The 24,402-nt window shown below is 42.6% G+C and overlaps 2 protein-coding genes across 4 annotated transcripts in view; one reads left to right on the top strand and one right to left on the bottom strand.

Annotated features, from left to right (window-relative positions):
* Positions 1-107: 107 nt before the first annotated feature.
* On the bottom strand, positions 108-19,382 carry prss35 (serine protease 35). Of its 3 annotated transcripts, none has more exons than XM_026372610.1 (2): positions 19,301-19,382; positions 108-2,431 (listed from the first exon to the last, which is right to left on the bottom strand). In XM_026372610.1, the coding sequence occupies exons 1-2, from the start codon at positions 19,375-19,377 to the stop codon at positions 1,144-1,146; spliced, it is 1,365 nt and encodes a 454-aa protein (XP_026228395.1). In that variant the 5' UTR covers positions 19,378-19,382; the 3' UTR covers positions 108-1,143. The 3 variants fall into 3 exon arrangements, with proteins under 3 accessions (XP_026228395.1, XP_026228396.1, XP_026228397.1); XM_026372611.1 differs by lacking the exon at positions 19,301-19,382 and adding an exon at positions 5,680-5,863; XM_026372612.1 differs by lacking the exon at positions 19,301-19,382 and adding an exon at positions 2,591-2,599.
* me1 (malic enzyme 1, NADP(+)-dependent, cytosolic) overlaps positions 15,600-24,402 on the top strand; it is a 56,759-nt gene continuing 47,956 nt past the window's right edge. The window contains exon 1 of the mRNA XM_026372609.1: positions 15,600-15,873. Coding sequence (XP_026228394.1) covers positions 15,745-15,873 — 129 coding nt within the window. The 5' untranslated portion in view covers positions 15,600-15,744. The remainder of the gene's footprint in view (positions 15,874-24,402) is intronic.

Here is a 24,402-nt window from a genome sequence, read left to right on the forward strand (position 1 = left end):
GTCTGCTTACTTCTGTGGCTTTTGTGCAGCAACAACAAAGTTGGATAAAGAGATATTCAAAACAAGCTGAAAGACAATAAAAACGTAACACAAGTAGTAATCTTGGTTTAATGGTTGGTAGTTTTCAATCTGCAGGTATTTGGTATTCAAATAGATTCTTGTATGAATTTTTGGAACATTAGCAACATGAAAAGTCAAAAAGATCACAGATTTAAAAGTGTTATTCTATAACAACATTGTTTGCTAATCTTATCTAACCCTTAGATTTAGAGAAATCTAAACAGCTCAAGTAAATTGTTGACTGGTTCATTCCTATCTTAACATAACATAACCCAAATATGTAGCCTCACATTAAATACATAGTTACAGTACTAGGCTAAAAAATATATTTAAAAAATTCTCCCTCCCCCCTCAAAAAAGTTTACAATTCCATAAATTAGCACCACGTTTTCTGGATAAGCACCAATATCATTATGTGCACAACAATGAAACCACATTTCACTGTGTTGCAGGAACAGAGAAACAAATTGTAAAATTCATAAGCGAGAAAGATCGTCTATCCAGGATCCATAAGGACCCTTTCACTAATGAGACAGAAAATAGTCTTATTTAAAAGGGTTAGAGTAGTAAAACAAACTCAAACTTCTAGATATACACAATGCGAAACATCAGATCATTCATTAACAACAATAATCTCCTTATCTGTATAGAGTTCCTCTGTAAGACAGAACTTTTATTTTTCCTGGGTTTTTCGTCAAAGCCAATGCACCTGTTCTGCTTTGCAGTGGTGGAGAAGTCTCTCCACATTAAAAGCCTTTCTAGATTATTACTAATAATACAACAGGGCTTTGCTGACAAACATTTCACTATACACATTTCTGTATGTCTTTTTGTAAAGAGTCTAAATAAAAAGTAAAATTGCAGATCTGAATCTGTAAATACATACATGTTTTTTTTTTCTGAATTACTTTTTAGCAAATAAATTAGATAAGCTGGAAGGCCACAGTTCTCTTGATGCGTTGACAAGTTCCTGTTGTTGTCAACACTGAGGTTTAGGGACGAGTATAGGTAAGGTGTCCCGTGTACAGAGGTGGTCACAGGGATGGTAGTGAGATCTTGCTTAAAGGGGGATCTTGTGTTGTCTTAGGCTAACTGGCACTCACTTGAGTCCCCGTGGACCCAGTAGCAGATCTGAGCATATTTGAGGGGTGTTATCCTCACTGCCACGTTGTAATCCTGTTGCATCCCGTTCCCGTCTACATCCACCCACTGGTGACCAGAGAAAACCCCAATGATCTTCCTCTTCCACTTCTTCTTGCCAGGTTCTTTGAGGCGGATGTAGACCCCTGAACCGCTGGATCCAGGTTTGGCATCGCAGTACTGATAGAGCAAATCCTTGGACTCCTCGGACACAGAGCAGAACCGGTAGACCAAGTTTCCAGGCCGGTCATCATCGAAGCCAGAGAAGTGGATCCTCCCAGCAGGGAGCTTCTTGACTGAGGGTATAACACCCAGATCCATGTGCTTGACTTTTGGGGACTTCTTCAGTTCAAGAATAGCATAGTCATAATCAGCTGCCAGTCCATCAGACACACCTTTGAACCAACCTTTAGGAACCTGGGTCTTCTTGACCTTGGTCCACTTAAATGATGGCTTCTCTGGTTCTACACTGCGGCGACTGCGGTTCTTCCTGCCTTTACCTTTTCCTTTACGATCCCCTTTCTCATTGTTCTCTTCCCTTTCCTCCACGTCCTCTTTACCTTTCTCTCCCTTTCTCCTTCTTCCTCGTCCTCCTCTCCCTTTGCCTCCTTTCCCCCTTCTGGACTTGTCTTTCAGAATACCAACACGTAACTTGTCAAACCCCTCTAAATAATCCTTTCCATCGTGAATGCAGTGGGCAGCGGTCAGGACGTGTTTATGTGATACCAGAACTCCAGAACATCCTGTGGAGATCTTCACGGAGGTGGAGAAGGGATATTTGGTGGAGTACTGCTTATCAGAGATGGTGAATCGGGTGTCTGTGCCATACACCTCCCGTTTGTGGCGCGAGTTGGATGAGATGTTTCTAGAAAAGGCAGTCACCTCACTGAGACCTTGCACAGAAACTGAGGTATATGTGCGCGTACCATTCTCATAGACTGTCTCGTAGGACAGCAACTGCTCCAGGTCATCCAGAGAAGGTGAAGGGAGGCGATCCTGACATTCAATCCCACAGGTTCCACTCAGTTCCGATTGAAAATGAGCTGAGAATTTGGGCGCGCTGAGAGGCACAGTTCGTCTTTTCCTTACAAGAGGCATCTTCCATTGTGGCCATGTATACTCATCATCGACCGCATTTCCCTCTGCAGCTACAGCCGCAACCACAGCCAGCACCGTCACTGGGAGAAGGACACACAGGGGTATGGGACCCATTTTTAAGTTGGGCCTGGCTCTGAAAAATAAAGAATAACACATAGACTTAGGAATAATTTTCCAGACGACCTAGCTGATGTTTTCAATTCACTTCTTCTGTGTTGACATTGAGAGAAATTTGTTCACAACTTTTGAATAGATCACAGTGAAAAGAGCCTGGAGAGATGATGGTACTCACTGGAGAGTAGAGGAATGAAAGTCAGTAGGACCTAGATGGAGTGTGTGCATAAACGAGAGAGAAGGGGGTTAAATGGTGCAAAGGGTGGACAGGTGAAGGTGGAGGAGTTTAAATAACTCATCTCTAAGTGTGGTAGAGAAGTGATGAAGAGAGTATAGGCAGGGAGGAGAGAGTGAGAAGAGTGTCAGGGATGATCTGTGATAAGAAGGTATTTGCAAGAGATGGAAGGTCTACAGGGCAGCAGCTGTGTTGTATGGACCGGAGACAGTGGAACTGACAGGAAGTGAAGCAGGAGGTGGCAGAGTTAAAGATGCTGACATATTGTGATGAGGAATGAGTATGTTAGAGGGAAGGGGCATGTAGAAGAGTTTGGAGACAAAATCAGAGAGTGAGTCTGCCATGGGGAAGAGGGTTGTGAATGACATTGAGAGCCGAATGCTGAGGATTGGGGGCTGCCAGGCAGGAGGAGAGGATGAAGGCGAAACATGAGGTTCATGGACATGGAAGATGGAGTGAACAGAGAGAGATGGAGATGATTGATCCCCAGTGGTGACATCTAAAGGGAGCAGCCCAAAGAAGAAGGAGAGGAAGATGACCAAATACTACAAAAATGTAATTCCCATCAGCCTTTGCTGTATTTTGTGTCTAGAACTAATTTGCAAAAGGTTGCATGTTAACCTGCTAAACTAAGATGATTAATATGGAAAACATTAACCGATGTTAATCTACTCCACTCTAAACATAAGTTCAGCCTCGCAGTCCTGCTGGCGTGGCAGTAGACTAAGAGACTAAGTTTTGTAAAACCATATGTTTCAATATCACTTCTGCCTTCATTTTAATGTCTAAGCGAGCTCAGCCTGTTGTTGAACTTGGTGTGTCCTTCACTTCAGTATAAGCACATGTTATTAGCTCAGCAGCAACCGAAAATCTAAAAGTTTATTTTGTGAGGGTGATGATTCAGTGTCAAAGAAACCACTAAACACCTTTATTTAGTCAAATGACATACAGCACCGGACAGCTTGGAACCGGAAAGCTCAGCAAACAGCCTTTAATCAGCTTTTAGTTATGTGTTAATGTGGGAAGACTCTTTCTTTGAACTGAGAGGGTCTTCAGTTTCAGCGTTGAGGTCCCTGTGTCTTATTTGCCTCAGTGTACCCCAGAATGTTTGAAACCTTTACTGGGTCCAGAGCTCTAGACTACTACAAGGGCAGCTCAGAGGTTTGTATCAGTATCGGTCACAGTCACGTTTGAAGTGCCCAATTCCTTAAAATGCTGAAGTTTGCAGAAAAAGATTGGTGTCATTGTTGGGAAAGAGAAATATTCTTGAGTTCTTACAAGACTCTATAGTTTATACATTAGCTGTGTGGTTAAGAGGAGATTTATGTCCTCTGAGTCTTTCTGGAGGCTGCGGGCAGAGGGAAGGAGAGGATGAACCCTGGTCCTCTGAACGGGCTGAGACAGTGGCTTGGAGGTTTGCCACAATGGTTAACCTCCTCCTTCAGTAATGACCATATCTGGTTTCCTTAGCTCCACTCCACTCCTTGTCCAATACAAAGGCATCAAATATAAAGACTATGCATGCTGGAGACACGGTGCTAGTTGATGCTTCTACTGTATGAAAGCAAGTGAACATTATAGCTTGGGTGTGTGTTAATAGATTCACCAGACCATCAATAAACTGCAGGAGAGCTTCAACATGTCAGCATGACTGCAGTGATTAAGTCACAGGAGGGATCTTAAACGCAAACTGAGAAAATCGTCTAAATCCTCCAGCACTGCAGCAGGAGTTCAGATCCTGCTGTTAAGTCTGGAGTGGAGTAGCCACTCATTCTGGCTGTATGGGGGGTTTAAACGGAGTGTGGCAGACAGGCTGGACCTGGCCTGCACACATTCCTTTTCAATTAGACCTTAGCGCAGCGTGAAAATGAGACGCTGGTTTGGCATCACCTGTGAATCATATCAGTGCATTGTCAAACTCAACTTCTGGCTTGAGACCGCAAAGCATTCCCTTTTCAGGATTGTTTGTCAGTACGTGCACTGCCATCCAGCTGAGTCTGACTGCAAGGGAGACTTCTTGCCTCAAGTTTACCACACAGTGTCCAATAAAATGTACCAATGTGGCCAACATCTAACCAGCACGAAAAAGACTAATAAAACGCAAGCCCTGAAGAGCTGTAAAGCAGCCTCAGTAGACCACCCCTCAGATTCTGCTCAGCTTCACACTGCCACAGCCAGACTCGGACATAACACAAATCCAGCAGAAAGCCTGCAATTATTCAGCATGGAGTGGAAACTGATATGCTGCCATGATGGCTCATGGTTGCACAAGGGTCTCATTGCAGCTAAACTATTTTCCACAGCAATCAGCTGAACAAGAAGCTGTGCCCTCTCCGCTCCCCATCGGATGGAGTCACAGCTGCCAGAGGCAGCCAGGAAATAAAGAGGCCAAAGGATGGCGCTATGGCGCAACAATAGCTGCCTTTACCCCAATAAGCATAGGTCAACTTCAATTGTCTAGTTAAAATGGGCGTTTTTTAATTACGTTGTGCTATTTTGGCTACTGAAAATAAATCCCACATTTCTGAAGCTCGGTATTAAAAGAACCAACGACTCATCAGACACTGAAGAGTGTTTACAATAAGAACAAATCTGAAGTGAGATGTATCAAAATTGTAATTCAATTAATTTAATTTTATAAAATCCGACATTGGTTGAAACTCCAAACGCAGCATTGAGGTGTGAAAAACATCTGTAGTTCCACATCTGTATCAGCATAGCTGCCGTGCGATAATAATAATAATAATTCTGAAAATAGTTAAATAATATGCACCAGTGACGCTAAGAAAATGAACTCACTAATACAATAATAATAATAATAATAATAATAATAATAATAATAATAATAATAATAATAATAATAATAATAATAATAATAAAAGAAATCCACAAAGAAAAGCAGCAGCAATCTAAATCGAAAGATTCTGAAAAACAAAAACATAAAGTATAAAATAAACAATCAAAAACAAAGAGAGTTTCCCCCCGTGCTGCCATCCAGGTCTTAACCGTGCAAAACGACAAAGGCGCATTACCTGCTTGCATCCGATTGATGGATAAGGCAAATCCGCAACGTATTGTTTGTTTCCCCAAGATGTACACAAATATGATCCCACTAGAAGACAAACGGGTGCTACTGCATCCCCGGACGTCCTGGTATCAGCGGGGCGACGGCTGCCTTCTTCTCATAGCTTCTTCAAAGAAGCTGAGAGAAAGTCGCAGCGGGAACGCTGCGCTCAGGCTGCACTTGATGCTGAGGAGGAGGAGGAGGAGGAGGAGGAGGGAGGAAGGGGGGGGGGAGGAAAAATCTGAAAAGGACTTTTTTTTTCACTTGTGACAAAAGCTGTTCACATATGGGTGGGACCAGACCGAGCGATCTGACTAAAGGCTGAATTGGGTGAAGTCAGTGGTCTATTCAGCAGCAGCCCGGTGGAGAGGTGTGCTGGTGAACACCCTGCTGCAGGACAGCAAAAAAAAAAAAGAAAGAAAAATCAGCGGACTGTGAAGGAATTAGTTTCTCTGGTCTCTACAATAGTTAGTGAGGCGTTTCCTTTCTGAGCCATGTGAACCCCCACATCTGCAGAACCTTTCCTTCCCAAGCCCAGTCAAGTGTAAACATTGGTGTTGGAGATGTTCCATAGTGTGAGGAGAATGCACCCACGCTCATTGTTACTTTGACATAAAGGTGTTTCTCAAAAGATCGTGATGCTTCACAGTTACAAAACGTTTGGGAATGAAAGTTAATGCTAAGGCTGTGGGACTTCACAGATCCATGGTGAGAGATAGTGTCTATAAATGGAGAAGCCTTGGAACAATGACAAGCCATCCCTGAAGTGGTCGGCCTTCCAAAACGAGTACAAAAGCAGGATGATGACTCATCCAGGAAGTCTCTGAAGATCCAAAGAAAACATTCAGAGAACTGCAGCACTCTTTCACATTAATAAAATTACTCACACATCACAAAAAGAGCATCATACCTATGCTGAAACACAGAGGTGGCAGTGTAATGTTGTGGAGATGCTTTGCTGTTTCAGGGACAGGGCATCTTGCCATGATTGAGGGAAATGCAGCAAGACAATGGTCCCAAACATGAGAGTATGTCTATGTCTGAATGGCTCAAAAGGATATAATTGTAGTTTTGGAGTGGTCTAGTGATACCTTGTCAAACCTCATCTTTGCTGTTATTCTATCCATCTGCACAGGTCAGATGGCTGGCTGCTTCCTCACTGTTTCCACAGGGTATACATTGTGTTTAGTCTTCTCATTATTCAAGGTCAGACCCAAAGGGAAGAAACCGCGGCCTCTGATTGAGAGAGCAAGAATGTTATGGTGACAAGTCAAAGTCTCATCGAGCCAAGAGAAGACACAGAAAATATGTGTGTGACGAGGGAGAGAAAGTGAGGAGATGTGATGATACACATCTGGCTCTAGGTGGAACGAGGAGTGCAGGATGACGTTTGGAATGGAAACGGATCTTCATGTAATCACCTCTGTCACTCACCTTGATGCTCGGCGGACTTCAAAACCAGTTCTGCAAACTGGCGGTAAGAGTCCACCTGTTCCTCCAACTGGGAGTGTTTATGTCTGTGTGCGAAGGAGAAGACTTGGGTGGGCTGTTCACCTGTTAAAGATTGTGATGGATGCTCCTTCGTGTTAGTGTGTGCACATAACTACAAGGTCTAATATTTTCCAAGGGGGATGAGTTAACATGAGAGACAGGAGAGACGCATTTGTTTCTCAGATGGTGGTCCTGATTCCTGATCAGACCTGATTTTTGAGGGGACGTTTTGAAGCTTGAGCTGGGACATTGGCCGCCATCTTTATTTTATTTACTGTGTTCATTTCTGATAGAAATTGTTATTGTGATCTTAGCGAGTCTTTGTTTCTTTCCTCTGAGAGGCCGCTCATCATCCCAACACAGTAACAAGATCTGACCACTGTTATCACAACCATGACACATACAGACAAAGAAACACACGGAGCGCTGCTGTTTTCAGTTAAGTTCAAGCTTAAAGGTCAAAGGTCATGCTAAAAGAATGAGACAACAGAGAGGGTGAGAGAGAGAGAGAGGTGTCTATGTTTCCAGCTCTGCGGCTTCCAAATAGAAAAGCAGTGAGTGATATTTCTGGTCGGGCTCGAACTGTGTGGATAGAGGGGCTTTTGTGACGGGGGGGTCACACCCTCACTGCAAGTGCTCCCTTTTTGCGCTGTCCTGTGGTAGGTGGGTGCTCATTGGTGGTGGCGGCGGTGATGGGGTTTCGGGAATTTCATTAGTTGGGTTTAGGTGTGCTGGTTGGGAGCAGCGTCACAGCAGTAGACCAAGCAGATTTGGGGGAGAACTGGACTTTTCTCCATTTAGGATTTCAAAGGACGTCAGTGCTTTCAGCCCTTTTAGCTGTGAACTGCATAGCAACATACAGTAAAGCCTGCCGACTCCTCTGCACAGACCACACTAATAAACCAACTCAGAGGGCTGCAACTGACCCACAGTTCACTTCCATAGGCTTTATTTTGACAGCTGAATGGTCTTTTAGTTCTGCTCCATGCTAAACAGACCACCATTGATATGATAGGACTCTCTACCTCACTACCTCTCTCACACACACACCAGCATTAACACATATATATGGTAAATATGTATGTAAACAGTGATGGGACAGTTAGTTAAAGGTCCTGCTTAGAACCACATGATCCCACATGTAGTTTATGACCTTTTTTAATAGTAAATATTTGGATAAACTAGTAAACGTGCCAGCTTTCAGAGAGCAGGCTGTATGTGATGAAAGGCTGACTGAAGAGTCTTGTGCAAACAGTCCTGCTGTAAATACTGACATCTGAAGGCAGCTCCTAGCTGTGCTATCATTCAAAAAAACCTTTTACTTGCAAGAACGTCCACTTTTCAGGAATAAATATGTTTCCTTTCATGCACAAGATATTTAAATTGTACAGGATTCCTGTCTTTAAGATGGGATTGTGTCGCTAACCCAACAGCTGTAATGCAGTTAAAGTGTCTCAGGGCTCAAATCGCCAGTCAATCGACTCACTGATGATCTCTGGCTAATGTGCAGGACAAAATGAGTTTCTGTTCCGTTTCTTTAAGGTGGCTGGGTTCATGCTTGAGATAGCATTAGGAGTTTGGACATTGAGGAGAAAGCTAACTGAAAGTTCAATCAGGGGGACTCTCTTTTATCACTCACTCTTTCACTCTCTCTCTCCTCTTACAAACTCAATCAGCTGACGGCCAGCATTTAATTTTTATTAACCACAGTTATACATAATATTAGTGAGTCATAGTTTCATAGAATCACAGTTTCACACATGGAGCCCTATGACATGCAGACTTAGCCTGTCCTCTACAACAGATCAGCACATATCTCGTTAACATACCTTGAACATCATCTGGGACTCTGTCTGTGTGTGGCTGTGTGTTTATACGGACTGCCCATAATCCCTTCCCGCAATAAAAACATGAAAATACCATTCCACATCACATGCCTGCATGCACCTGAAACATCCACCACAGATACCCTTAATCCCCTCTTCACTGAAAAACAACTTAGCCCACAGGTAAGAAACAGAGTGTCTATTGGGTTTTTTCATGGACAGTAGATGGACACTGAAGATTTTACAACAATCATTGATGATATAGTCATTTGTGCTAAAGTATAGTAATTGAACTTGCAGTAATTGCCCAAAGGTGCAAGAAAGAAATGCCATTCAGGAGTCGAGTCTCCTTTGAAAAGCAGAACTAAAAATAGGAAGCAACCTCAGCGCTCTTTCACTGACCCCTCTGTCCACACAGAGATCCTCTTCTGCTGCTACCGCACATACCTGGAGGGGTTTTATCATTGCCAACATGTGCTGCCCACTTACCCAAGTGAAGACACATGTTTAAGGTGGCTCAGCGTTCACTTCTGGTCAGAAATATCTTATCCCCTCATGCATCCAGTCAGTGTCAAAACATTTAGCACAGCTGGGAAATCTGGGCTTGAAAAGAGGAAGTATAGCAAACACAAAAGGACCAACCCTAACTCTTATCATGATAATGATGTGTACACACAGCAGGCATGATTGCGTTTTAAACAAAGGTTTGCACAAGACGTTGGCAGATGTGAAATCAGTTCCACCACTTGGCAATAATCTGAACACTAAACACATATTTTGCAGATTATACAGTAGATGTACCATCAGTGAGGCTCATTTGGCCAAACAGAGGAAAGTGGAGCTCTGTAGTGTGTCCTCTCTAACTTGAAAATGTTTAGACATGCTGAGAGAAACACGGGGAAATGTGACATTTATCCTTGACAGGCCTCTTGTTTATAGTGAGGATTTGGACAGAGGAGATGTTTTCATTTCACAATGTGCTGCCAGGACTCGAGACATGTGAGAGAAGGGAGGATACTGAGTGAAAAGGTATTTGTTGAGCTCAGATGTTGCAGATATCTACAATTCAAATGCCACTGAACTCTCCCTCACAAGAAAAATATATGTAAAAATTATTATAGTAGTAGTATTAAGACACTTGGAGGTCGGTGCATGGCTTTGTATACTTCATGTGATATAAATTCATGTGTGTAGTTTTGTACAGGTCACATTTTAAAGGAGTCTGGAATGGCTTTAAAATAAGAATAAGAATAAGTGGAAAACAGTCTGTGTGTGCACGTTGAGAGACGTACACAGACTCACATATTCTGGGAGGTTATGGAGGTTACGTAAACACTGTGCGAGCAGGTTAACACACTAATCTCTGTCCTCTTTTCTTGCAGAAGAAAGGAGGTTTTGTTGAAGGGCACTGATGACGCCTCTTTGGCTCATGCTGCCAAACACCATTCAGCAGTTTGACCGGAGAAGCTCCACTATCTCTCTGCCCCACTCTGTTGCTCTCTGATGTTCATTACCTTGTTCACTTCTGTCTGGCAAACCTTGACCTGCCTGCCTACTGCAGAGCTTTTTTTAAATTCTGCATACTGTTATACTGAGCTCAGTGGCACACCTTGTTTTGTGGGTACAGTCATTATTAAAAGGGCCAGAACACACCCAGACACCCGTGTTTGCAAGTACAAACACACACTTACAGCATGTGCCTTTTAAAAATGACTTATTTCTTCTTATTTATCTTGAAGTTATGATGAAAGATGATATTACAGCTTATTGTGCATATTTTCCAAAGAGGATACAAATGTTTTTGGTCAAACTTGTGGACAGTTCTGAGTCTCTACATGGGTGTTTCCCTTTGCAGCAGCTGACTGAAATTTGATAGCTGGTGTTGCTAGGATGCAACTTCTGTGGTGCTGGAGTACTTCAAACATCACGTTTCCAACTAAATGTAGCAGAGGTTTCAACCAAATTTCCATAAAATTGGCAAGTTGATGCAATATTTTCACCCCCTATTTTTATACATGGCTTTTTTTTCTTTCTCATATTCAGTTTTCTTGCACACACTGCTTCAAGAGACTAGAATTATTTCTAACTTTAACAAATACATACACAAAGCCATCATCACCATATAAGTAGGAAGGTTCAACACATGGGAGGACTGACTTTACAATTTGTTCCAACAAGTTATTCCCTGTGATAATTTCTTTTGCTTAATGTTTCAAGGAGGTCGCGTTTTTTAATCTGTAGGTTATTTTTTTATTCTCCATCACAAGATGCTGCAGGAGTTTTTAACCTAAAGCTTGCTAAAGTTTGCATTAAGACCACTAAAGGCACATGAAAGAAGATCATAGAGAGAGTGCATGCTGGGTCACTAGTTTCCATAAGAAACATAGTAGTCTCAACAAACTTTAACAATATGGCCTGTTAAAGAAAAGCATTCTCTGAATATTCTGATAATGCAAAACAGAAAAGCTGCAGCTTAAAGCTCTCTCTTTTTCCACCTCTCCAAATATCTGCAGACTCAAACAGTGGGTCATTATGAAGAGTGATCAGTGAATGGGCCCATTGATTTGGGAGCCTGGGGGAAGGTCATGTATGGACTCATAGGAAAGAAAGAGAGAGCGAGAAAGCAAAGGAGCGAGGGCCGTCATGTATGTATGTATGTATGTATGTATGTATGGCGGCAGGCTTGGAAGTTCAGGGTAACTCGGGCTCCCTTCCAAAACATCCACCCATTTCCTCCACTGGTACTGAAGGTGCTCAGCAGACCCAACGCCTCTGAGCACTTTTGTATCAGGGTCCAAACATCTACGGTTATGGCTCCACAAACGTACCTAAAGGGAGGAAATGTGGTTCTTATTCAGATTTTCCTCTGACAATGAACAAACCTCTGTGCTGCCAGTTCTTAAAAGGTAATTGTGGAATCGTTAACTATGGGAAAGCTTGTTCTTTAAGTCTGTGAACCCGCAGTGGAAACACAACGCACACTCAGTTCATTCATTAGAGTTTATTGGTGCGAGGTAGTGATCACTAAAGAGGCTGAGAGGTCACATTCCCAAGAGGCTGTGACAGGTGAGCACACCTTCATACAAGTGAGAGAGGGACTGTTTAAAGTTAATCTTTAACTATCAACTCAATTTCTCATTCAAAATCTGTAGTCAATCTAAGTTTGATCTATAGCCAAAAAGAAAATGATTACTTTGCCACAACGCACCAACTTTATGATGTAGATTTCATTCTGCTGTGACTTGGGATATTATGTTTTTTAAAAAAAGGTGCTTTTCCAGTCATGTTGAAAGTGTTTTTTTTACCTGATCTGACCGGTCACTGAGGAAGGTGGTGTGAAAAGCTGCCCATCACAGAGAGGAGGGGGAGGCATGATATTCAGTTCTCATCTCTGCACAGCGAGCCAATCACGGCTATGAATGTTGGATTGCTGGTTTATAATTGTTACCTTGTCCACTTGACTAAGGGATGCAAACCAGTAAAAAACAGTAGGACCTACTTTTAGCAGTGCAAACACAGAATGTATGGTTTCCCCAACCCCATAGAGTCTGGCTGTGATTGCATTTAATAACCAGGTTTGTGAATGCTTTACCATCAGCTCCAGAGCAGGAAGTATGGCCAGGTGTTGCTGTCAGTATACAGCCAAATAGATTGAGTTAAGAGAGAAAACCATGGGTTTGTGGCTGATTTGATTCTCAGTAATTGTATTTGTCTTAGTCTGCTGCCTCCTCCTCTTCCTGACAAGAAAAGCCCCACAGGGATAAACAAAGAGTCAAAACAGAGACAAGAAAAATGTACCACTGTGTATGATGCAGACTGCATGGGTCTTTAATGCAGTTCCCCTATGTGTGTGTGTCAGTCAGGACAGTGTCTGTTATTAAATTTGATGAGGAGTGACAATGAAGATTAAATCAAAGGAATCTTGCACGTAGCCACTCTAATAAGTACATTTATAATCCCTAATCACTCTGTTAATTTTACAACTAGACATGGCTGGAAGGCTGTTACATCACCAGTACCAGCTGTTTTATATACTCTTTCATCATCTGCAGAGGCTGTGAAGTTTCTAGACCGGCCTTGACTGTTGGCCGTCATTAAACCACTAAAATCTAAGATATCATCAATGCTCAAGGTGCAATTTAAGCCTTACATCTGCTGTTCTGTATGCCAACTTTCAGTTCCAAATGCCTCTCTTGCAAGTTCGTTCAGCTGAAATGACAACACAGTGAAGTGTGGGGGGAGGCTTGTAGTGACAGATCACCCGGGTTTTCTTTTTTTTCCTTCCTTGATTAGGCTGCTAAATGTCCTGTTTTATAAAAATGCTCTACTGTATATCTGATTAATCTCCGGCTTCAACACACATTTGTTGTTCTACACCTGCTCCCTGCTAACCCAGGCCACAAAAATGATTTCTCAGCATAAGTGGTGGTCACTTATTAAGTAATATGCAGTTTAAACGTCTTTTTGCAGAATGTTGAACCTGCCATGACTTTACTTTTACTGTTTTGTTATGTTTTTTTCAAAACAGCAGATCACTGATTTTGACTAATATGTATTTGAAAACATTGACACCATGACTATGGGCTGGGTCTAGAACATTTTGAGTGGGTTGACCGGCACACAATCCAGGAAGGGTGGCACATTTAGAAAATGAGAGACAGTAAAAGCTATAACACTGGAATTGAAATACCTGTGCATCTATAACAAACGGTATGTGAAAAATACCACTATTTACCGTACAGTAAACTGTAGGAAACATGCCACTGTGTGTATCCTCAAAAAGAAAAACTTAACTCTAAGTGGTCATGAAGAAATTGTAAGAAATAACTGGGGAGATGTAAATAATCCAATTCTAGCTGTAATATTCTGCCTGGTTGCAACTGCTACATGATTCAACTATTTTTTCTAATGCTTCATTTGAGCATCTGATACAGATTTTGCATTCATTTATAACGATAAGACAAGTACGTACCTCGACCTGACTCTGGCCAGTCAGAATTTTGCCACTCTTAGTTTCTCATTCAGACACATTAGGTGGACAAGTTCCTAGACAACATTGAGCTCACGAGTCCTGCGCTCGTGTTCAATGGGTTGATGGAGCTTCTCAGACTCCCCCTGTGTTCCTCGCACTCTCCCCCTGCCAGCTGGCATCCCGCCTAAACCTCAAAAATAACTTCCAGCTCCTGATCCAGACGCAGATGTTTGTCATCCAGATTAGTCATTCAAACACACGCTGAAAGCGTGATAAACACGGTGATCAGGAGAGGTCGTTCTGCTACACGGTGATGGGCTTCAGCTGGACACATTGATCAGTTACAAAGGTTGACCTCAGCGCCGCAGCTTTCATCACTTCTTTCCGTCTTTCAACGTTTTCACAGCTGCTTTCAGCCTTCACTGCTTGGCTGATCATACAAATTCAAAACAATATGTTGCAGATGAGGAAGTAAGAACCAAGAGAAACCTAATCAGTCCAGTAAATAGGAACAGGTTGACACACTATAATAGTGCATGAAGACCCCAAGGTGGAATTTCTTTCCTTTGCTACCCCTTCTTATTCTCTCTCCATGCTCACACACTGTTCTGCTCACGCTGTAGATAACGTTATCAGTCCCACTATCTTTACACTCTGGTATGTGCTCAACCTGAATGTGAAATCAGACTTCAGACGTGCTCACCCAGGGTTCACCTGCTGACAGGGAATTCCTGCTACTGGATATACTACAGGTCTGAAAAAGCCAGACAGTAACTAAAACATAAATAGCGCGTCTCTGTGAACACACCTGCCCCCGGACAGACCGGGTTCTGCTGGTCAAGCCCCTGACTAAATAAAGTGGATTAAATCTAGTGATCTTCACCAATCAGTTGTTTTTCTCGCAAGACGGCTGTGAATTTAGAGCAGTCACCCCATCAACATGAGGTATGTGGTCTGAGGGCTGAGTGACCTTTCTCCCACTCCTACAAAGCTACGGTATTCCTGCCTGACAAACTCAGAGCCTGCCTGATGTTGCATAACGTTCCTGGTGTAACCGTGTATAGGTTAAAGGTTGACCTTGGCTCCAAATATCCTCACTCCAGTAACACACACACACACACACTGAGAGAGAGAGAGAGAGAGAGAGAGAGAGAGAGAGAGAGAGAGAGATAGAGACTACTATTACTACAATGACTTTTTTGATAATGGTTATGACTCTGTGGAAAAGCAGTCAACATGAATGAGCTTCATTTAACCTGCTTGTAGAAATAGCTGCATGTACTTAAACAAAATTAAGCCTTAGACTTACATCATTCATTTTTCTAAATTAAAATTTGCATTTCATTGAATGAATAAGTCTTAATAACTACACTTCCCATAAATCCTGACCTGACAATACTGTTTGAAACTATGTCGTCTTAAATGAACATTTAGGCACAAACTTGATAAAAGTGTGTGAGGCAGGTGAGGTGTGACAGGTGGCATCTCTGTGTTTCACCAATCCCACATCTGTTGCCAGGTGACACTGCACTTTCAACACAGAGGGACTTTGCTCATAGAAAAAAAAAAAAAAAAAAAAAAACAATACAAGTGAGTGTCACTTAAAAGGAGGCTCCGGTTCCTCTCAGATCCAGTGACCACACGGACACAAGGTCGAGCAGCGCTCCGCGGTTTCGAGCTGCGCATCCACTTGTTGCTTTTCCCGACACTTCACCGGCGACGCTCTATTTAAAGAAGCAACAACATGGCACACAGCCTAGTCCGACGGGAGCCGCTGGAAACGGAGATGCACAGGTCCGAAGACAAAGGGAAAACCTTCGTTTACACAAAGAAGAGGGGCTACGATGTAACCCGAAACCCCCACCTGAACAAGGTAAGAGTACAACAACAACAACAACAACTCAGTGTGTTTCCATAAACGAGGCTGACAAGCTAGCTGCTGGCTTCAGGCGCTGTGGGAAATATTAGCATTCCTTTTAAAAAGCAACCAGCCTAAGGTAGGCTATAAAAATCAACATGCTAATTAGCTGTCACATCATCATCTGTGACTTTTAGGTAAGTTTCAGGTAAGTTTAGGTACTCAGCCAGTGATGAGTTGCAGGCCCTTTTAAACTGTTGCTAATAGACACTGAGTGCTGCCTAGCTAAATAATAATAATAATAAAAACAGCCAGCGATGCGCCTCTTTGACTCAACACAAAAGCAGCAACAGTGAAAGCTAATTGAAATTAGACTTGTATATTTCCTGTTTCGATTCTCGCACACTTCATTTTATTATTACTGGATGCCCGCTCAGAGCCTTTGATGAGCAAGTGAACGCAGCGTTAGCCAGGAGGTTTAGGTATCAGCTTTAGACGCGGTTATATTTAGATTTAAAGAAGACAAATGCTGCAGCCACACACACACACACAGAGAGAGGGGCTGCTGGTGACAGAGACCCTCTGACGCTTGACAGAGACGTGTTTGTGCAATTATTAATGACGACTGAATGACGGATCACCCCCCCACCCCCCTCCACAGTAAGTGAGTCAGCATATTGTGCCAAGCTGTGAGTTCCCAGCTGATATCATGTCAAACTGAACAAGTAACTAACTCTATACACACCCATACACATGTAAGATTAGAGCCAAACCTCAAAGCAAAATGAGGAACAGTGTTGAAAGTTGCTTAATTATGCAACAAATAACGCTGATCTGGTTCCTTAAGGTCATGAGACGTGTGGCCGACGGTGCATGTTCTTTATAATTCTTCTCCTATTTGGGCTTGACCGTGGAGTCCGTCTCATGTATTTTGCTTTACACACATCCTTAACAAAAGAGCTTTTGGCAGCCTTTTAGCTTTTCCAGTGTTTTCTCCTGGCTTGTGTGGTGGGCTGGGCCCCCCAGAGGTCAGCCTGTGGTGACAGGATCTCTGTCCATGGTGCTGACTGACCTTCAAAACAAACGGTTGAATTCAGGGTCACTCATGTAAAATGTGCACTGCACACGCCGAGTGCAGCCTGACTGCTCTTTGTCACAGTCCGACTAATTTTAGAGCAAGTGTGCGGTCTATTTATATCTCCGAGCTGATTTCTGCCCTCTCACCGGCCAAATATGTTTCCCCAGTTACCTATCCATCTAATCTCGAAGCTATTCTGGTTTATTTCTCTATGAATTCTTGGATACGATAACCAGAGTAGGACACGGCAATACACCCAGAGTCTGCTCGCTGTACTGCTTTAACATGAAGGCAGCTCCCGCCTGATAAAAACGAGCAGCCACCCTACTACAGCTGATGGAGCTGCCAGCCTGGGTGGTCTGAGCTGATAAGTGAGACAGTGGAGTTCAACCAGGCCAGCGCGTGTGTGTGTGTGTGTGTGTGTGTGTGTGTGTGTGTGGGGTGAGGGGCTGGTGATGCAATGGCTGCACAGAGACCTGTTTGTTATACAAGTTAATGACTCCTCTCCTGGAACTACTGCACATCCACCTTGTGTTCACGTGTGTGTGGTGTGGTAGGGTGAGGTGAGGTGTGTGGACTGATACATTATGTCTTATAGCAACAAATCAGGCCAGACGTGTTCAACCAGAGACATTTAGGTCATTTTTTTTTTGTTTTGTTGTGCAGTGATGGAGCAAGATGGTATTGAGGCATGGATCATGTTAGTTTAGTCACCAGACTGCCACTGATAAAACATTCTTAAATGACCTTTTATGCTGTGTCATGCTTTACAGGAATTGAGTTGGATTGTACTAAATTCTTGTACAAAAAACAGGAAGATGTAGTTGTTGCAGTTTAAGTAGAAGAAATATTTTTCTACTCATGACCCTATCATCGACCGGCCACAACATGATCACCACCCAGTGGTTTTAATGTTGTGGCTGTAGACGCGGCTCGCTGACTGGTCTGCAGCTGTGCAACAATAAGCTGCTGCACGCAGCGTGTCCGGACACCTGTCGATCATAGCTAGCATCAATCAGAAATGCTGACCGCTGTTCACCGTAACATTAAAACCAGCGGGGGGTGTTAATGTTGTGGCTGGTCGGTGCAGTGCCTCATTGATTTGAAATGGTTTCTTTAAAAAAGTGTTTGCAATAGAGACTTGTAGCGTCAGCGCTTAGACGCGGCACAGTAAACTGTTTACTTCTCCATTTACACCTTGGTGACCTGAAGTAACCCTGTGTACAAGAAGGCTTTTAAATACGACGACATATTTTGATTTCATGTCAAAGCAGCCTACTGCTTAAGATGTTCTGTATGGTTTATTATCAGAACTCACTTACCTATCTCTGTGGGCTTGTGTCATAACACAGAAGTCAAGAGTAGTTTAATTTTAAAAAATGTGAAACTAACTCTCCCATATGGTTGACTAATTTTTTTTTTTCCTGTTTTCGTTTTTTGTCTTTTCAGCAGTTGTTAAAAGCGAATGTTACGAGAACCACAGTTCTTTGTTCTTCTCTTTACGAGGAGGCTTTTCATGCTACTTTAAAGTTGGCCGTCCAACATGAGCTCATTGTTAATACTGTTACATTGTTTTGGGGAAGAAAACTGGGCTTTAATAAGATTAATTACACGAGGACAAGTACTGGGCTTGAGACTTTTGTGCAGCAAGCATTTAAAGAGCCTGATTCCACAGTGCCAAGTTTTCTTAATGACAGATTTCTTTTGTCAAGAGTAAAAGTCTGGTTTATGCCTCCACTGTTTATCAGAAAATGCTTTTTATTGTATGCTTTCAGAAAGATATCGAAACACACATGTTCTATACAGTGGGATTGTTGTTTCTAATCAACCAGCTGGCTAAAGTGGCGTAAAACACAGGCTCCCTGAAACACACACAGGTTATGGTACCAGCAGAAAAAAAGGTTTCTTGTACAGCCAGGTGAACCATCCACTGTCAGCCCCGTGCATGAACCGAGGTGAGGAAATTGGAGGAGAAGGTAGGAAATGACTGCTAAAGAGTGTTAGTGGCCTGGCACAGGCAAGCCTCTGTGGCTCAGCCAGTGGCATATTGTTGCCCTCCTCCTGATTTCAGCGAGCCCTGGGGATGAGGTGTGTTTACTTCCCTCAGCTGGCCCACTTCACCTCTAAACAGGAGCCACTCACAGCACAACCTGCTAATTGATGCTGTGGGATGCGGCGCTGAAAGCAGCTTGTCCTCACATCGACAGGCTTCGATTGCCTTTTAATCTCACCACCCATACACATATACATGCTTAGTAGATGCATGTGTACACACACATACGCATAGCTTCACCTTAGTCACACTCCCTCCTCGCTCTTTAGAGGTGGAACCGGATATTATAGGTGTGTTTTGTGTGTGCTCACCGTGCAATAAAGAGAAGAGAAGTGGGGTGCGACGTGTAGAAAGGGTTCTCTGTGGCGAGGAAGAGAGTGCTGGCCATGCTCCACAGACGTCCTCTGTCCCGCTGCTTGATCACACATTAATGAGGCATCTGTGCAATCCCTCGGTACGTCTCTCTGACGCTGGTTCCGCCTGCTGCAGCCTCGAAAAACAACAACAACAACAGCCTCCTTAAAAAACACACTTAGCACCCAATCAGGAATGCTGTTTCACCAAACTGTGCTGCTGGTGTGTCAGTGACCCAACAGAAGCCCATTCAGCAGCTCTTTACTGAGACCGTAACAAGTGTGGTCAGTCATGACGGTGAACGAAGATAATAACTGCAGTTCCTGTCTGATTGCTGATTTGTTTAACAGTCTCACGGCAGTTGTCTGACAGCCACTATTTATTTGTTTGTACAAAAGCACCAAACTGACACTAATGAATAGCAGACGCACATGACTTGCATTCAATTACAGTAGGCCTCTTAGTGAGAAATGATGCTGTCATCCACGTCTATAGCACTAAGCACAAGAAAACACACTGATTCCCTTGATTAAACTGTAACATTTTGTTTATTGAGGTTTTTAATAGCACTAACATGAAGCATCATTTGAGCCAATAAGGGTTGAATAAAATGAAGAGCTGATGCCAAGGCAGTGTTGCAGTCGGATGCCCCATTTGTAGCCACAGGCTCCACATGTGACATTGCAAGATAGCCTGTGTCGGATGAAAGACTAAAATTAACAATCTTTGTTCTTGGCGAGCTCTAAGAAACAGTGTATCTGATTGGGCATTGAGGATGTGCTCGTATGCCAAATGGCGTTCATCCTGATAACCCTCTGTAGCAACTGGAAGTCATTAGGCTCTGAAGTTAGTTTCTTTGGTTTGGCTGCTACACTGCTACAATTTTTTTTCCCAGAAAAGAAATTTTTTTGCCACCAGGTTTGCATTTTCTTATAACCGAGACCCAAATAAATAAATTTAGCAACAAACAAATGGCAACAAATATGCCTCACTTTCTGAAGTGGAAATATTTCTGTGTGGCTCTTGGTTACTGTGCAGATACAGACGTTTTCACGTGAACTATAATGTGCTCCAGCCGGTTTGTGTCTCTAGATAAGCTTGATAAGGCTTTTCTATGCACTGTAATGGAATTATGTCACAATAGGAAAAACGTGCCATTGAGAAGACCGCTCAATGACTTGGCGCTGACTATGGCTTGTGCAGTAGAACTTTGATTCCAGTGTCAGCATGACACGCGGACAGTGTTATTTTTATCAGATCTGTGCTTTGTGCCAACAATCTTCTGTGTTGGTGAAGCATTACAGCAACGCTGTGTTTGTTCTGCTAGCCCAGGTTCCCATGGACCTTGGTAGCATTTCTAAATTTATCAGTCTCAGATTTCTGGCTCCTGTCCATTGTACAGCGATTTCACATCTCAGGGAAAACCCTTTGATGGATATTTGTGATGCTGCAGCAGTGGTTTTGAAGTAAATAATTTGATAAGTTTATCTTGACTTGATATAATCAGAAATAAACAATGAGTATGTAAAGATGTTAAGGTCATGAGTCTTTAAATACTCTAGTGTAACATTTTAGGAAATGAATGTTTTCACTTTCATTCAGAGAGTTACAGAGATGGAAAAATATGTTGGTACCCTTCTGTTAAAGAAAAGGAAAGCTCCTTATGGTAAATGAAATAATGTAAAACTCACAAAAGTAATAATAAAGTAAAACTAAAGTGTGTCCTGTAATTAGTATCACATGTATCTTCAAACTTGTAATCAGTCAGTCTGACTTTTTAAAGGGTGAAAAGTGGTCATCATGCTGTTTGGTGTCATGGTGTGTACCACACTGAACATGGACACAGAAAACTAAAGAGAGGGTTATCTCAGAAGATTAGAAAAAAAAAAACATGTTAAAGGTGAAGGCTATCAGACCATCTCCAAGCAGCTTGATGTTCCTGTCTCCTGACTACAGTCTGGAATTCAGAGGTTTAAGGTTCATAGGACTGTAGTCAAGGAAGGTTGGCTGCAAGAGGAAAATTGATGACAAATTAAAGACACAGATAATACAAATGGTACAAATGGTACAAATGGAGAATATGCATTTTAAGTCTTTGACATCACTCTGTAACCCTGTCCAGCTTATTGTAAATCAATAATTATTGATCGTAGATCCTCTGAAAGCTTCCTTTGGCGAGTCATGGCTCACATAAGTGAGTGATATGAAATATCAGAATTGTTCAGTGTTATTATTTTAGGCACGTTATATTTGTTAAAGCTTTTGATGTAGATGAAGATCAGATTACATTTATGACAAATTAATGCAGAAAATCCCATAATGTTTCTTGTCATTGCATATACAGTACAAATAAGTCACTTTTACAAAAACTATTGCACATAGGATCCCTGTCATCCACAGTGGGTGGGTGTCACACTCTGGGTGTGGTGAGAATCCTGAAGAAAGGCTACTATTTGTGTGCCTGCGTGTGTGTCTATGTGTGTGTTTGGCTGTTTAGAGGGGGATCGACAGTGGTTGTGTGAAGTTGAACTTGATGATGTTGGCAGTCAGATACAAGCCTTTGTTTAACTGAGCAGTGAAAATGGGACAAGCCTCTCTCTGTACAGGCCTCATACGGAGCAGCTGCATGTTTCACTACCTTCATTAGATGGATTGCAGCACTTTGTGTATATGTGTGTGTGTGTGCGTGTGTGTGTGTGTGTGTGTGTGTGTGTGTGTGTGTGTGTGTGTGTGTGTGTGTGTTGGTTGTTCCAGGTGTGGCCAGGTGTTGACCACATGCATTGCAGGTGATCAGACATTCCTCTGAAGGACTGGAGTGGATCAGCCAGAAAGAAAGAGGGCACCCTCGTTCCCCTCCAGTAACTGACCTGCTACTGACACACACAAATACACACACACACACACACACACACACAGGCTGGCTCAAATAAACTGAGTGTAATATGATCAGGCTGTCAATTTGACTGTCGCTGTGCGCACACACACACACTTGTAATGCTGTGTTTATTCAGGTCCATCTAAATAGCTCTACCTCCTCAGCTCACCTTTGTGTTTTTGTAAGACGTCCTCATTCATGTAAGGACAACAGTGAGGCCATTAGCTTGTCCCAGACAGAGGGGGCGAGACAGTCTGAGCCTCATCACCTTCCTATGAAGCTCATCTCAAGCATCCCACGTCTTTTTTTCCTCCTCTCCTCCTAAATGCTGCTTTTGTCTGTTACGTTAGAGTGGAGGGGCTTTGAGTTTCTGCGAATATACGCAGAAGAATTTAAAGGTAGTATCTTGTTTCAGCATTCTACAACATAGTGGATATACTGTATAACTATTATGTACAGATAAGTCTTCCTACAATGAAATGGAAAAAAACAATGAGTAGGCCAGTATTAATGCACTTGGTGCTGTCAAACCAGTATTTAAAATCAGTTCCAATGAAATTACTATTACTATTATCCCTACCGATCATAGTCTACTGATCCAACAAAAACAAGACCTGTTAAACAGTAGCTCTTTCTCACTGATGTGAAGAGCTTCTTACCTTTACCACTGACCATGAGCTACTGCATTACTGCTGGTTGTGACGTGACCCCTTCCTGTGTTTTAACAGCAGCGATGTTTGCCTTGTGAAGAAAGAAGTTGTTCTTATTTTTCACATTTTTACTGCCTGGGTGCATTTAGAGAACAGGCTGCCACGTAGGTGTTCTTTTCTGTTATCACAGAAACTAGCAGTGACAAGAGGAAAACAGATTACAGTGGGGCCCTTACATTAGCTTCACACATTGACTTTCTGATGAATTGAAGTATTGATGGCATACCTTCTTAACTGAAGTCAAGGAGGGTAGTGGGGACGCTAATGTACTGCATTACGTAGTTACACACACAGAAGTCCAGTGCAAATAGTAAAATATCTTTGTTGTTCCTTCTTGGTATTGACTTCACAATTATGTTGAGACAGCCTCTGAAATTAGATTGGCTTACTGTGCAACCACAAAGAGATTTCTTGTGGATTTCCTGTGTTATTAAGTCAGTTCAGACAGTGAACACATCACTGTGCAAGTGAAGACATCTGTCTTATTACTGCAACTTTGTTTTCTTGTATTTTTTGTGTTTGTGTGTGACTAAAACATATAGTTTCACATGTAGCTCTTTGGTTTTAATTATTGGACTATCTTAGCATGACTCAGCTGTATTCAGAGTATTCCTTGGTTGTTAGAATTACAAATGAGTTTTCATTAGGTGAGAGTCACAAACACCTGTGCAGCCAGTCACTTGAACATGATGCTATGAGCCAAGAGTGAATATTTGGACTCGGTGCTTCACAGGCTTGCCAATTTCTTTAGAGGCCTTTCCCAGCAACGCTCAGGCTCCTAAGGGACCTGGACTACATAGCATGAAAAGGCTGCCTCAAGAGTATTGGGTGCTTTTGAAGAGCCCTACATGTCCACTACCTCCACCCACTCAAGGCCGCCCTCCCTAAGTCAACAGCGGCTCCGTTTTCAAGGCTGTTTGACCAACAAGCGTGTCTGTACATTCACAGACTGACACCTTGATTTAAGGAGCCCTGCTCTCACATATTTGGTCTGGACGAGGAATTTAATTTACTCCCCTTGGCCAGTCTTGGATCTCAGTGTTGCTAGGTGGGGATCATGACTTAAGAAAGCGAGAAGTAAATTAGAAGCTGCTCGCTGATGGCAGATTTGAACAAGAGGTGCCGTTGTAGCCCACGCTGAAAGCTTTATAATAGATCTTAGTGAAGCCAGGGGAAAAAGACATGTCAGTGTTTGATTCAGATTTGTAATTTTGATCAAACAAACAGTGAGATAGGATGTCAAAATGTTTGCCTAAACCAAACAGATGAAATTAACCTTAAAAAAATCTGCTACACACAGCTGCATTTCTTCCCTGATTGCACCTCATTTTGTTGTGAGCGTGCTTTTTCTCTCAGCGCAGAAATGTTGATAGAGAAAACACTGATTAATGTGTTTGGTCCCCCGAAAAAAGTTTGAATGCCATAGCACTCGGCCTGCTAATGACTGAATTTGTTTAGGAATGAGAGTGCACAT

The sequence above is a fragment of the Anabas testudineus genome, chromosome 16 (assembly GCF_900324465.2).
Source record: "Anabas testudineus chromosome 16, fAnaTes1.2, whole genome shotgun sequence".
Taxonomy (NCBI): Eukaryota; Metazoa; Chordata; class Actinopteri; order Anabantiformes; family Anabantidae; genus Anabas; species Anabas testudineus.